The sequence below is a fragment of the Aquarana catesbeiana genome, linkage group LG09, assembly GCF_042186555.1.
Source record: "Aquarana catesbeiana isolate 2022-GZ linkage group LG09, ASM4218655v1, whole genome shotgun sequence".
NCBI lineage: Eukaryota > Metazoa > Chordata > Amphibia > Anura > Ranidae > Aquarana > Aquarana catesbeiana.
The window spans coordinates 225,595,008-225,608,220 of record NC_133332.1 but is presented as its reverse complement, the minus strand read 5'-3'; the positions used below and the strand labels follow the sequence as shown (position 1 = coordinate 225,608,220).

The 13,213-nt window shown below is 43.3% G+C and overlaps 2 protein-coding genes across 4 annotated transcripts in view; one reads left to right on the top strand and one right to left on the bottom strand.

The window, feature by feature from the left end:
• The window catches only part of LRSAM1 (leucine rich repeat and sterile alpha motif containing 1), a 145,624-nt gene that overhangs the window by 114,505 nt on the left and 17,906 nt on the right, over positions 1-13,213 (top strand). For all 3 annotated transcript variants that reach the window (XM_073599857.1, XM_073599856.1, XM_073599855.1), the window contains 2 exons: positions 2,450-2,548; positions 2,965-3,096. In XM_073599857.1, coding sequence (XP_073455958.1) covers positions 2,450-2,548; positions 2,965-3,096 — 231 coding nt within the window. The remainder of the gene's footprint in view (positions 1-2,449; positions 2,549-2,964; positions 3,097-13,213) is intronic.
• Positions 8,820-10,091, bottom strand: LOC141107341 (E3 SUMO-protein ligase ZBED1-like). The gene is made up of 2 exons (XM_073598030.1): positions 9,510-10,091; positions 8,820-9,290 (listed from the first exon to the last, which is right to left on the bottom strand). The coding sequence occupies exons 1-2, from the start codon at positions 9,954-9,956 to the stop codon at positions 8,820-8,822; spliced, it is 918 nt and encodes a 305-aa protein (XP_073454131.1). The 5' UTR covers positions 9,957-10,091.

Sequence of the window (13,213 nt, the reverse complement as noted above, 5' to 3'; positions counted from 1 at the left end):
GAGCAAGGTCCTATATTGACACACCTCTCTTCATCTAAAGCCAGCCATACATGGATTGAAATTTGACCAGTTCAGCAGGGACTGGACAAATTTTGATCTGTGTCTGCAAAGTGGTTATACAGAAGTAGATCTACCTGTCAACTCCTGTACAGCCACCCTGTTGGGTTTTTACTGATCGATCAGTGCTGCCGTCTGTAGCCAGCAGCACTGATCAGTGTTTTCTGCTGGTGGGGAAATCTCCCTGCTGTCAGGACACAATACCTCAGCAGGAAGGATTCCCCCATCTATCTCAAATGTGTAGGGGGGGAATCAGATAATTTTTTCATTTAACCCTGTTTGAAAGAAAGAAAATGACTAATGTATTGGCTGCTTAACTTTAGCTCCCTCTCAGGCATGCAACAGTTGGGCTATCTGAATAAGGCAGATTTTACTGCAACTATGTCTGATTTCTTTGGGCAGCTTTCTGACCTTCTGGAGCCTTTGGTCTCCATGGCCCAAAAGCACTCTTCTGCCTCTCCACCACCTTATTCAGGAGTATGACCCTGGTCCTCCTAACCTCTTTGAGGAAGATATTGAAGAAGTTGAGATGGATGCAGAAGATCCTGGAGAGGATATTTCACCTTCTGCATTCTATGAGACACAAGCTAAACCTTCATGTTATATGCTCTCTATTGTGAGCTCACTTATTGATGCGGTGCATTCTGGCCTTTGTCTACAGCATTGGAATCACAAATGGAGTCAAACTCCTATGGGTAATAAAACACTGGTGAAGTCTAGAAAGACTTTTCCTCTGCACACACAAATTAACTATGCTTTGTGTGAGGATTGTTCAGATCCTGACAAAATTCATTGCTGAGTTATATCTCATGGATGGAAAATTGTTCATGGATCCTACCACCTTTGTTCATGGCAAGCATTCTACTGCTCCTGTTGAGGATATTTCTTCCTTTATGGATTTTAATACATGCTTTGAAACCCTATTGAAGACATCCCTTGCTGGTCGTGCCTTACGGGTGGCCATTGCTGCTATGTTCATTTGGCAGACTACTGCTAACTGGACTAGACAAAATAAATAGAGAACATGATTCTATGTTTGAGGATCCTGTTCCCCTAGGCCTAGAATAATTGGAACTCTGCCTTTGGTGCTGCTATTTTATTGTTTATGCCCTAGAGATTGTACTTCTCCAGGTCTCTAGGATGATCTTCCTCTCTGTGCACAAGTGTGGAATTTTGTGGTTAAAGGCTTGGCCTGCTGAGACTGCATGTAAAATACTTCTTTTACTCAAGTCTTTCAATGGTGAATGTCTGTTTTGGTGAGTTTCTTGATATATTTATGAAAGAAGTCAATGGGGGAAGAAATACTTCTACACTAAAAAAAAAACAACCTAAATCTACTACTACATCTACAGCAGGGGTCCTTCTGGGTCTTCCAGGCATCCTCCTCTAAGGTAAGGTGGGTCCTTACTTTCGTCACAAGTCTTGAACCCTAGAACTCTCCAAGCCTATCCAGAAGCCCTCTTCACAATGAAGGGGCACCCTCGCTTTCTGGAGGGTGGGGGTTTCTGTTGGCATTCATGCCAGACTGGATCAGAGATGTCCTAGACCTCTGTGTCCAATCTGTCATTTCCAGGGGACACAAATTAGAATTTCTATTCCCATCCTTTCTCAATTCCTACTCTCCAATCTGCCAGCTTCACCTCAAAGGCAGGCAGACCTGGGATGTTGGCTTTCCAGCTCAGTCCTAAAATACAGTTCCTCTCCTTTCTCTGGAAGGTGGTACAAACGGACACTAACCTTTCAGGCTGGGGCTTGATCTACATTTCTCTACCTGTCCAGGCAACCTGGTCCCCACAGGAACCCGCGCTCCCCATCAGTATTCTAGATCTGAGAGCCAGAAGACTGCCTCTCCTACACTGGACCCCTCTACTACACATCACCCAGCAAATGGTGCAGTTGGACAAGGCCATGGCTGTGGCCTGCATAAACTATCATAAGAGAACCAGAAGCCAGGCAGCCCTAAAAGAAGCAAGCTTGATTACATCTTTCTTGGCCATCTACATACTGGGAGTGGAGAATTATCAAGCAGACTTTTTAAGTCACCAACACATGGACTCAGGGGAATGGTTCAACACCCCTAAGATCTTCTTGATGTGGTGGTATTATAACGGCAGCCTGGTGCGCACTGTACCACGTCAATGGCTCTCACACACTATTACCTAAGAGCAGTTCAGTGCAGCAGTAAAGACTTTCACCGTTACCACTGCAGTATGCGAGGAATGACTCATAATGCCATCAGACTAGCCAGAGGACCCTTGGAAAAATAGGTATGTATCTATTTTTTAGTGGAGGAGGGAGGGCTGGGGTAGGAGGACATGAGAAAGCTAGACTTGTGCTTTTTAATGTTTCATGTGACTTTCCCATTCTGAAATCTGTTTATGCCTTCACTTAGCTGGAGATGGATGCAAAGAGTGAAGCCAAGCAAGAGAACTACTGGTTGATTCAATATCAGCGGTTATTGAACCAGAAGCCTCTGTCCCTCAGACTCCAGGTAGGTTGTCTTTTTATACCCATTGCATCTTTTTCAGTGAGCTTTGAAACTAAAGCTGAGCATACATGCACTGAAAATCGTCCAGTTTAGCAGGAACCAGACTACTTTTGATATGTGTGTACCGCTGTCTGTTCAACAAAAGCCAGTCTAATAACTGCTCATGCTGGAAAAACTTGCATTCGATCAACTCATGCAGCCAATGGCTGCAGTGTTGATCTGTATATTCTGGTTGGGGGCCGGGGAGGGAGTCCAAACTGTCAGAATACAGTAGCACAGCAGGAGAGATCCCTGCATCAGCATCACTTGTGTTGATATGGGGATCTGTGAGATTTTATTTTTGTTCAGCCCGCTGGTTGAACAAAAAAAAAAGAAGGAAAGTGTATACCCTGCTCTAGAGTCTTGTGGTTGTTTTACAGGAGGAAGGACTTGAAGAGGAACTGGTGAATCTTCTGAGAGACCTTTCTGCAGAGAAGTATCTTCCTATATTTGCTCATCATCGTTTCTCCTTGGAAATGTTGGAGAAAATGGTTCCTGCTGACCTTAAGAAGGTAAAGCACATTTAAGATGGCACTAATTCTACCTGACATCTCTATTGATAAGAAAGTTAAACTCTAACTAGACTTTTTTTATTCTTTTTTAATTTTTTGGATTGGTGTTTAGAGCAGGGGTCTCAAACTGGCGGCCCTCCAGCTGTTGCAAGCCTACGAGTCCTTTGAGGCATTGCAAGGCTGACAGTTACAAGCATGACTCCCACTGGCAGAGGCGTGATGGGACTTGTAGTTTCGCAACAGCTGGAGGGCCACCAGTTTAAGACCGGTCTCAAACTGGCGGCCCTCCAGCTGTTGTGAAACTACAAGTCCCATCACGCCTCTGCCTGTGGGAGTCATGCTTGTAACTGTCAGCCTTGCAATGCATCATGGGACATGTAGTTTTGCAAACAGCTGGAGGGCTGCCAGTTTGAGACCCCTGGTTAACAGTATGTGGAGGAAATAAGGAATCTGGGCTTCTGTCAGTGGGAGAATGCCTTCTGTGTCCGCTGAATCTTAGAACAAAACACGTGGAATGACTTTAAATATTAAATGTTTGCTGGATCATCTACTGACTTTCCACAAGGAAATGTTTTGGTCATTTTGTAAAATGTACATTCTGTGTGTATATGTATATATTCTACACCTACATTTATATTTGTGTAAAATATTTATTTTACAAATAAACATTTAGGGTGCATCCATAGCATCCAGTATGGAGTTTGCTTGAATCTCCAATAAGAAAGCCACGTGCTGCCTCCTTGCTATTTGGCTGCCTACATATGATTGAATAAGCCAGATGCTTTTTTGTCTCTTCTGCAAGAGAGGAAGGATTGTGTAAATCCTTTCTGATTCAAAACACCATGTTACAGCACAGCTGGTAATCGAGCCTGAAGAAAGCTGAGTCTGTAATCTGATACTCGGATCTTGGCCGGTTCAGCAGGGACTAGCCCAGATTTGAACCATGTATGGGTAGGCTGAATGTACCCAAGTTGTTTGATCGATCAGCTTCGAAACGACCAGCCTGTTGGATTTTACATGTGGTTATTGCTACTGGCTGTTATAGTCAGTAGTAATCACTGTGTTCTCCTGGTGGGGACGGGCCCCCCAGAACACAATGGCTCTGCAGGAGGGATTCCTCCATTAGCACTGAATGTGTTGATGACTGAATCAAGCGATTTTCTTTTCTGCAACCTGTGCTGACAGAATCATGGCGGTCACATGATCATAAACCCTGCTCTCGGCATCTGAAACCCCTTAATCACTTGACCTCTGGAAGATTTACCCCCTTCCTGACCAGGCCATTTTTTGCGATACGGCACTGTGCTACTTTTACTGACAATTGCACAGTCCTACGATGTACCCAAACAAAATGGATGTCCTTTTTTCACACAAATAGAGCTTTCTTTTGCTGGTATTTGATCACCTCTGTGTTTTTATTTTTTGCGCTATAAGAACAATCCAAAAAAAAAAATTTAATTTCTTCAAAAATTTTATGTTAATATGTATTCTGCTACATATTTTCGGTAAAAAAATTCCAATAAGTGTATATTAATTGGTTTGTGCAAAAGTTATAGCGTCTACAAACCATGGGATATTTTTATGTTTTTTTTGTTTTACTAGTAATGGCGGCGAACAACGACTTATAGCGTGACTGCGATACTGCAACGAACATTCTGACACTAATCAACACTCTTTGGGGACCACTGATGAAAATACAGTGATCAGTGCTAAAAATATGCACTGTCACTGTACTAATGACACTGGCACGGAAGGGGTTAACATCAGGGGCGATCAAAGGGTTAACTGTGTGCCTAGCTGGTGTTTCTGTGTACTAGGGGAAGGCATGGATCCATGTCCTTTCTTTGCAGGAACACAGGATTCATGCCTTCCCTACTGTTTACATAGGCAGACTGCCGTTTTGCCTGGATAAAAGAATGATCAGCGGGTGCCGGTGGACATTGAGGCCGTGGTACCCGCTGATCGGCTCCCGCTGTGTATAATCACAGCACGAGTGAGGTGGCGCGCATGCGCGCGTCCTGCCTGGAAGAGCTGGATCACGTATGTGTGTGTATATGTATGTATGTTAGAGCTGCGCATCTTCACTCACCTCACGATTCGATTCGATTACGATTATCCCATCCACGATTCGATTCGATGCGATTCCGCGATGCATCACGATGCATCACGATTAATACCCAAGTGCCCATGGTTTTCAACTTTTCCTCAAAAAATTTATTCAAGCAGTCAGAAATTAAAGAAATATTAAATATATTTATTTGTATCTGCTATTTAAACAAATTACACCAAGTTCCCTGCATATAGCAAAGTCTAAACATGAACATTGAACAGTGCAGCAGACAACAACAGTATTTATTTAAAAAAGTACTGTGACATCAAACTGTTGTGTATAATACATACATACAGTGCTGGCCTGGAGCAGTAGTTTACATTTTAATATTTTCTTTTATGAAAAAGTAAACTATAACTTGTAAACAGTAACACCTACATCTATATAACACAGAGCACTTCCAGTTATTGACTGGCAAACATCACAGTGAACCTGTAACACAGTCACACACTGTGTTGCAGAACTTCCTGGTTCACAGTGATAATTGTTTGCCAATACCACCACCACCAGCGCCAGTGAGTCAACACAGATGGCTAGATCGGCGTTATAAGCTCTCGGAGTTGTGTCACCCAGTCACTTTACAGAAAACATTACCTGCACTCTACCACAATACACCTGTAACTGAAGCCAAGCCAAGCCACCATTAGAGGAAGTCTGAAAATCCTTGACAGAATAAATTGTCAACTAAATCTAAAAACTTTGGACAAATCTTTATGGGATCACAAATATACAGTTACACACCACAATACCAAAAAACACACACATCACTGAATCATAATGGTAAAGGGCAGGCCATAGGTCAGGCGCCGGCAATGGCACAGGCACAGTCAGACATGAGGTCAGGTAGGTGTGTGTTTTTGTTTGTGTGTGTATTTGTGTGATCCAATAAAGATTTACTCCAGGTTTTAAGATTTAATTTATTCTTTCAAAGATTTGCCTTCCTCTGGTGGCTTGGCGGACGTCAGTTGTCTGGAATTAAATACAATTTTAGAATTTTATTTGGCTGAGGGTTGAGTTGACCCCCCCAAACATTGACATTTGACAATATAACATCAAGTGTGAAAATTCGATGAACACATTCATTTTTGAAGATTGTGTCCGACACAATCTTCAAAAATAAACCATTTATCTCCATCTCCCCCCAGTGCTAGCAAAGCTTGTTGTCACTCAAGTCGTCACTCAGTCACTTTACAGAAAACGTTACCTGCACTCTACCACGATACATCTGTAACTGAAGCCAAGCCAAGTCACCATTAGAGGAAGCCCAAAAATCCTTGACAGAATAAATTATCAATTGAAGCTTAAAACCTTGAGTTAAACCGTTATGGGATCAGAAATATACACACACAATACCAACAAAAAACACACACGTGACATCACGTCAGTTGTGAATCATGAGAAAGGGCAGACCACTGTGTGAACATGAACAACGCAGGCAAGTGGCACAGTCAGCCACTCATCAGGTCGCCGGTCGGTGTGTGATTTTTCTTTTGTGTGTGTATATTTGTGTGATCCAATAAAGATTTACTCCAAGTTTTAAGATTCAATTTATTCTTTCAAGGATTTGCCTTCCTCTGGTGGCTTGGCGGGCGTCAGTTGTCTGGAATTAAATACAGAATTGATTTTGTTGAAGGTTAAACCCCTAGAAACAGACAGGCAGTCACAGAGCATGACAGACACACTGTGACATTGAACACGCCACAGTCACATGACGACACTAGTATAAAAATTCTAAATGGACAGTTGGACACAACAATAGAAAACCATTCTCCATCTCCTCAGTGCTAGAAAAGTTATAACAAATATAATATTTATATGACATACATATACTCCAGGTTCAATTCACTGTGATGATCATTGATTGTTTGCAATTGCCAGTGCCACGGCCACCTGCAGGCCTGCTGCCACCAGTCAGTCAAAAACAGTGTGACTGTGACTGCGTTGAGTTGACGCTAGACTAGAGTGGCATAACTGGCGTTATAAGGTCTTGTTGACAATGACATAGACAATAGATAGAAGAGACTCGGGAGGGAAAAAAAAAAGAAAGTGGGATGTAGAGATGAAGGGGAATGGTGGGGACTGGGGATGGGGATGGTTGTAGAAGGGGGGTGGGGGGGGAGAGAGGGGTATGGCATTGGTATTTGGTAGGGGAGGGAAAGGGGATGGGGGAAAAGGGAAAAGGGGGAAAGGGAAAAGGGGGAAAGGGAAAAGGGGGAAAGGGAAAAGAAAGAAAGAAAGAAAGAAAGAAAGAGAGAGAGACAAAGAAAGAAAGAGAGAGAGACAAAGAAAGAAAGAGAGAGAGACAAAGAAAGAAAGAGAGAGAGACAAAGAAAGAAAGAAAGGAGGAAAGAGAGAGAGAGACAAAGAAGGAAAGAAAGAAAGAAAGAAAGAGAGAGAGAGACAAAGAAGGAAAGAAAGAAAGAGAGAGAGAGACAAAGAAAGGAGGAAAGAGAGAGAGAGACAAAGAAGGAAAGAAAGAAAGAAGGAAAGAAAGAAAGAGAGAGAGAGAGAGAAAGAAAGAAAGAGACAAAGAAAGAAAGAAAGAGACAAAGAAAGAAAGAGAGAGAGACAAAGAAAGAAAGAAAGAGAGAGACAAAGAAAGGAGGAAAGAGAGAGACAAAGAAAGGAGGAAAGAGAGAGAGAGAGACAAAGAAGGAAAGAAAGAGAGAGACAAAGAAGGAAAGAAAGAGAGAGACAAAGAAAGAAAGCGAGAGAGAGAGACAAAGAAAGAAAGAGAGAGAGACAAAGAAAGAAAGAGAGACAAAGAAAGAAAGAGAGAGAGACAACGAGAGAAAGAAAGAGAGACAAAGAGAGAAAGAGAGACAAAGAGAGAAAGAAAGAAAGAGACAAAGAAAGAAAGAGAGAGACAAAGAGAGAGACAAAGAAAGATTCTCCTCCATTCCTTCTCTCTGAGAAGGAAAGAAAGAGGGAGAGAGAAAGAAGGAAGGAAAGAGGGAGGGAGAGAGAAAAGAAGGAAGGAAAGAGGGAGAGAGAAAAGAAGGAAGGAAAGAGGGAGAGAGAAAAGAAGGAAGGAAAGAGGGAGAGAGAAAAGAAGGAAGGAAAGAGGGAGAGGGGAAGAGGGAGAGGGGAAGAGGGAGAGGGGAAGAGGGAGAGGGGAAGAGGGAGAGGGGAAGAGGGAGAGGGGAAGAGGGAAAGGGGAAGAGGGAAAGGGGAAGAGGGCCTTAAGGGGAAGGGTAGGGGGAGAGGGAAGGGGAGTAGAGGGACTAAGGTTAGGGCGAGACTGGGAGGGGAGACAGAGACTGGGCTGAGGGGGGAGAGGGGATGAGGCTTGGTTGGCAATTGGCATCAGTTGTTTGGAACTTTTAGTATTTGGCTGAGGGTTAAAGTAACCCCTACTTTTTTTTAAATCTTTTTTTTCCAATCTTCAAAAATCAAAATCTCAGTGGCAGACACTGACAGTGCTGTGCTATAAACAAAATATATAAAATTAACAACACTGGTGTGGTCACTGGTCACAGTGGTCAGTCGTGTGGCAGACTAACAGCGGGCTGGGCAACTTGGCAGGGGCAGTGGCACTGGCAGACACGACAACAGTACATCAGCACTTCCTGGATAAAAAAAATGGGTGACTGCAAGGCGCAAGCAATGCTGCTCAAGATTTGGGAATGTGTAGATTTTTCTGTAAGAACACTAGTTGATCCACATGCTCTGGTTTGAGTGCGCTTCTTTTTGCAGTTACCACATCTCCTGCAGTGGAGAAAACACGCTCTGCAGACACGCTTGTGCCTGGGATACACAAGTATTGCTTTGACAGCTGAGAAAGGAGGGGAAATATGACCTCATGCTCACACCACCAGTTCAAAGGGTCCTCACTGAGAGGCAGAGGTGGGGCTTTACAATATTTTTCCATTTCCTCTTCAGCCTTGGCATAGGGGGCCTTGGGTTCTATTGTACCTTCAGTGTCAGTGAAAGACTGTCCCAGCAAACTCATGAGCAGCGATCTGGCCTTTCTTTTGGGAGGAGATGGAGAATGGTTATCCTCGACGGGTGAACTTTCTTCTTCTTCCAGAGTTTCTTTTCTTCTAGGCACTTGATCCTCCTCATGTGTCCTCTTAGATGTAATCTGTGTTTGAACGAAAAAGAATAGAAAAAAATAAATAAAACACATTGTCAATTGCCTATGATTCCGATGGGGTGATGAAAAAGCACAGGAAACGGATGGTGCAGTTCCTGCACCTCATCAGATTCAGAAGCGTGGCTTACACTATGTAGCAAGCTGTAGCTAGCTACTAGTTACAATTCGTTTCAAGAAACATGATGAAATTCAAATTAGTTGAATTACCTCCAAGGATGCAGCCTCCTCAGTCACTCCATTGTATATCTCCAATCTCTCCTCCTCTGTGAGGATAAAAGGCAGTCCCTTAAAGCGAGGATCCAGTGCAGAGGCTGTATGAAGGATCTTCTTCTCTGCCTCGCTGCTGTACCTCTTCTGAAGATCTGTTCTGATGGCATTCTTGATCTCATGGATCATGGGTGTGTCTCCCATGGTGTCTGTCATGCTCTGGAGGAGTTGTGCATTTAGAGGGGCAATGAGAGAAACTGTTGGATTACGCTCTTCTGACATCAGCATGGTTGCATCCTTCATTGGCTTTAATGCACTCATAGCATCCTCTGCATTTGACACATCTGTTTCGTTGAGAGTGCAGAGATCGGTCTCTCCTTTTCTGACTTCTGGAGACAACAAGGTGGCACAGACTGCAGGTTGTTGTTCTAAGAACCTCTCGACCATGTCATATGCGCTGTTCCATCTTGTTGGCACATCAGTTATCAGCTTATGATTCTTCAGGCCAAGACATTTCTGTTTCTCTTTTAGACAGTGGCTTGCTCTAGTGCTGCGGTGAAAGAATGTGGATATCCGTCACACTCTGCCAAGAAGCCTGGAGAGTGTGGCCACTTTCAGCGCTCGCTGGGATGCAAGGTTCAGTGTATGGGCGAAGCATTTCACATGGGGGAATTTCCCAACTTGAGCTGCAACTATCATGTTTGATGCGTTGTCGGTCACAAGCACTACAGATTTATCGGACAGTTGCCATTCTTCCACAACATGAGACAGTAGCTCTGCCAGATGAGCACCTGTGTGAGACTCATAAATGGCTCTCGTTTGCAGCACATACGACAAGATCTGCCAGTCCTTACTAACGTAATGTGCTGTTATTGTAACATAAGACTCCATCGTGACTGAAGTCCATGAATCACACGTTATTGCGACTCGACTTGCTTGGCTCATTGACGCAATTATCTGAGCTTTGGTTTCGTGGTAGAGTGCAGGTATAACGTTTTCTGTAAAGTGACTTCGTGATGGGATCTTGTAACGCGGCTCTATCGTCTTCAACAGGTAGCGAAACCCAGTGTTCTCCACAACAGAGTAAGGGCGCAGGTCCTTAGCTATGAAAGCTGCCACAGCTTTTGTTATTCTCTTCCCCTTTTCAGAGTTGGGCGGCAAAGTTGAGAGTATTGCATCAATTTTTGGCTGAGCTGGGTCTATTGACTTGGCGGCGGCACTGGTGGTGGTGGTGGCAGGTGTTAGCATCTCTGAGTGAAAACGGCTAGCATGGTTTCTCATATTAGTAGTATTCCCTAGATATTTAATTTTTGTATGACAGGCTTTACACACAGCGTATGACTTGTCCAATTCATGCTTCCCACTTTGTTCATGTTCATAAAAGCCAAAATGTGCCCAGATGTTTGCTTTTAAAAAGCTAGGTGCATTTTTTATCTCTCGTTCTTTTTGGTCTCCTTCTGCCATTTTTTACTAGTGTAGCATGCCATGTAATTGTGACAGGGGTGATGATGACAATGTTGTCGTCTACAAACTCTGTCAGTATTAAAAAAAAAAAAAGAAAAAAAAAAAAATTAAGTGTTTAAACCTAAAGCCTGCCACGAGATCACCAGAAAACAAAAGTAACAAGTTTCCTCTACTAGTGTAAGTGTAGTATGATTGTATGTATGTCATGATATGTTAAACAAATAGTTTATAGTTTTATGTATTCATTGTCATTGTCAATGTCTTAGTGATTGATTCACATCACAACTTCATAGTTATCTTGTTTGTGTATGATATTATTATGGTTTTGCTCATCACTGCCCCACACATGCACTGCACTCACCGCAGCAGCATGTGTGGGGCAGTGATGAGCAAAACCATAAATCATACAAAGGTATCAATGAAGTTGTGATCAATCACTAAGACAAACATTGGACATTCAATAGATTAGAGAATAGAGTTAGACTGACCTAAACCGTAATTAATTAAATGGCATTGGCATGGTCACTTAAACTCACTTTAACCCTTTCATGACTAAGCCTATTGACATTTGGTGTTTTTTACAAGTTAAAATCCATATTTTTTTTGATAGAACATTACTTAGAAAACCCCCAAACATTATATATATATATTTTTAGCAGAGAACCTAGAGAATAAAATGGCGATTGTTGCAATATTTTATGTCTCATTGTATTTAATTTATTGTGCAGCGGTCTTTTAAATGCAACTTTTTGGGGAAAAAAAAAATACTTTCATGAATTTTAAAAAATCGAAACAGCAAAGTTAGTTAGCCTAAATTTTTGGGTATAATATGAAATATGATGTGTTACGCCGAGTAAATACCAAACATGTCATGCTTTACAATTGCGCACACGTAGAATGGTGACAAAACTACGGTACCTAAAAATCTCCAAAGGAGACAAAAAAAAAATAACGGATACCACAGGTTAGAGTTACAGAGGAGGTCTAGTGCTAGAATTATAATTATTGCTCTCGCTCTGACGATCCCGGTGATACCTCACATGAGATTTGAACACTGTAACTAACTATGTGGGCCGGGTGCGACTTGCCAAGCCAACTTCCATATGCGTTTTCTTTGCTGCGGGCCGCTTTTATAATTGTTTTTTTCTTATGTCTTTAATTTGAGAGGCTAGAGCGGTGGTAGGCACTAGGAGTAGGCAGGGGATGTCCAGTCCGCTCCTCCGGGATAACACAACCCCGGTGCCCGCTGTAAAAAACGGTACCGGGCGGGATGATGCCTGCAGCAGTGCAGCTGCGGGCATTATCCTGGTATAACCCCCCTAAGCCGAGGCCGCAAATGCGTCCACTCGGCGAGGCAAAGGGGTTAATGTTTAGGAATAGGAATTCAGAATGGCATGGCAAGCACCATCATCATTATTAATATTTATTATTTACAATAATACATTTGGCATTTGCATTTTGCAATGACAGACACAGTCCACTCCTTCCATAATGCATCAGAGATACAGATTATATGATATTTTATTTATAATATATTATCTTAGTTTAAGTGTAACACCGTCCTCTACTATTTTACTACTAATACTACTGTGTGTGACACAGACAGTGAGTTACCTACCTGTGATGATGACGAGTCGGTGACGTGTTACAGCTGAGCTGGGCAGTGGCACTGGCACTCAGCCACTCACTGGCACTGCTGGTGGAGCAGGTCTCTCCTCCTCTCCTGCTGCTGCCTGCCTGTGAGACTGAGTGAGGATGAGGATTGGAGTCTGAGGACAGGACAGAATGACAAGTTTACTGAGTGTAACTTCTTCGTTCATACTGTGTGTGTGTGTCTGTGTGATATGGTGACACTAACATGATGATGTGACACACACACACAGTCAGTTACCTACCTGATTAAGATGATGGTGGTGGTGGTAGTGGTACTACTGAGCTGAGCACTGCAGTGGTAGAGTGACTGGCTGGCATTGACAACGACAAGATGAGTTGACTGGCTGGCCTGGCTGGCACTCACTGCTGCTGCTGGTCTGGAGCGGGTCTCCTCTCCTGCTGCTGCCTGTGAGGACTCGGAGTGGACTTGGAGTGAGGGCACTCATCATTGGACACACTGACAGGACACTCAGCCTGGTGAGGACTGGAGTCTGAGGACAACCAAGTGCGGCCTAGCTTGGGTCTCTCCGTCCGTGCCCTGAGTCGGGTGACGGTGACGGCACTGACGGACCTTCTCCCTCTCCCCC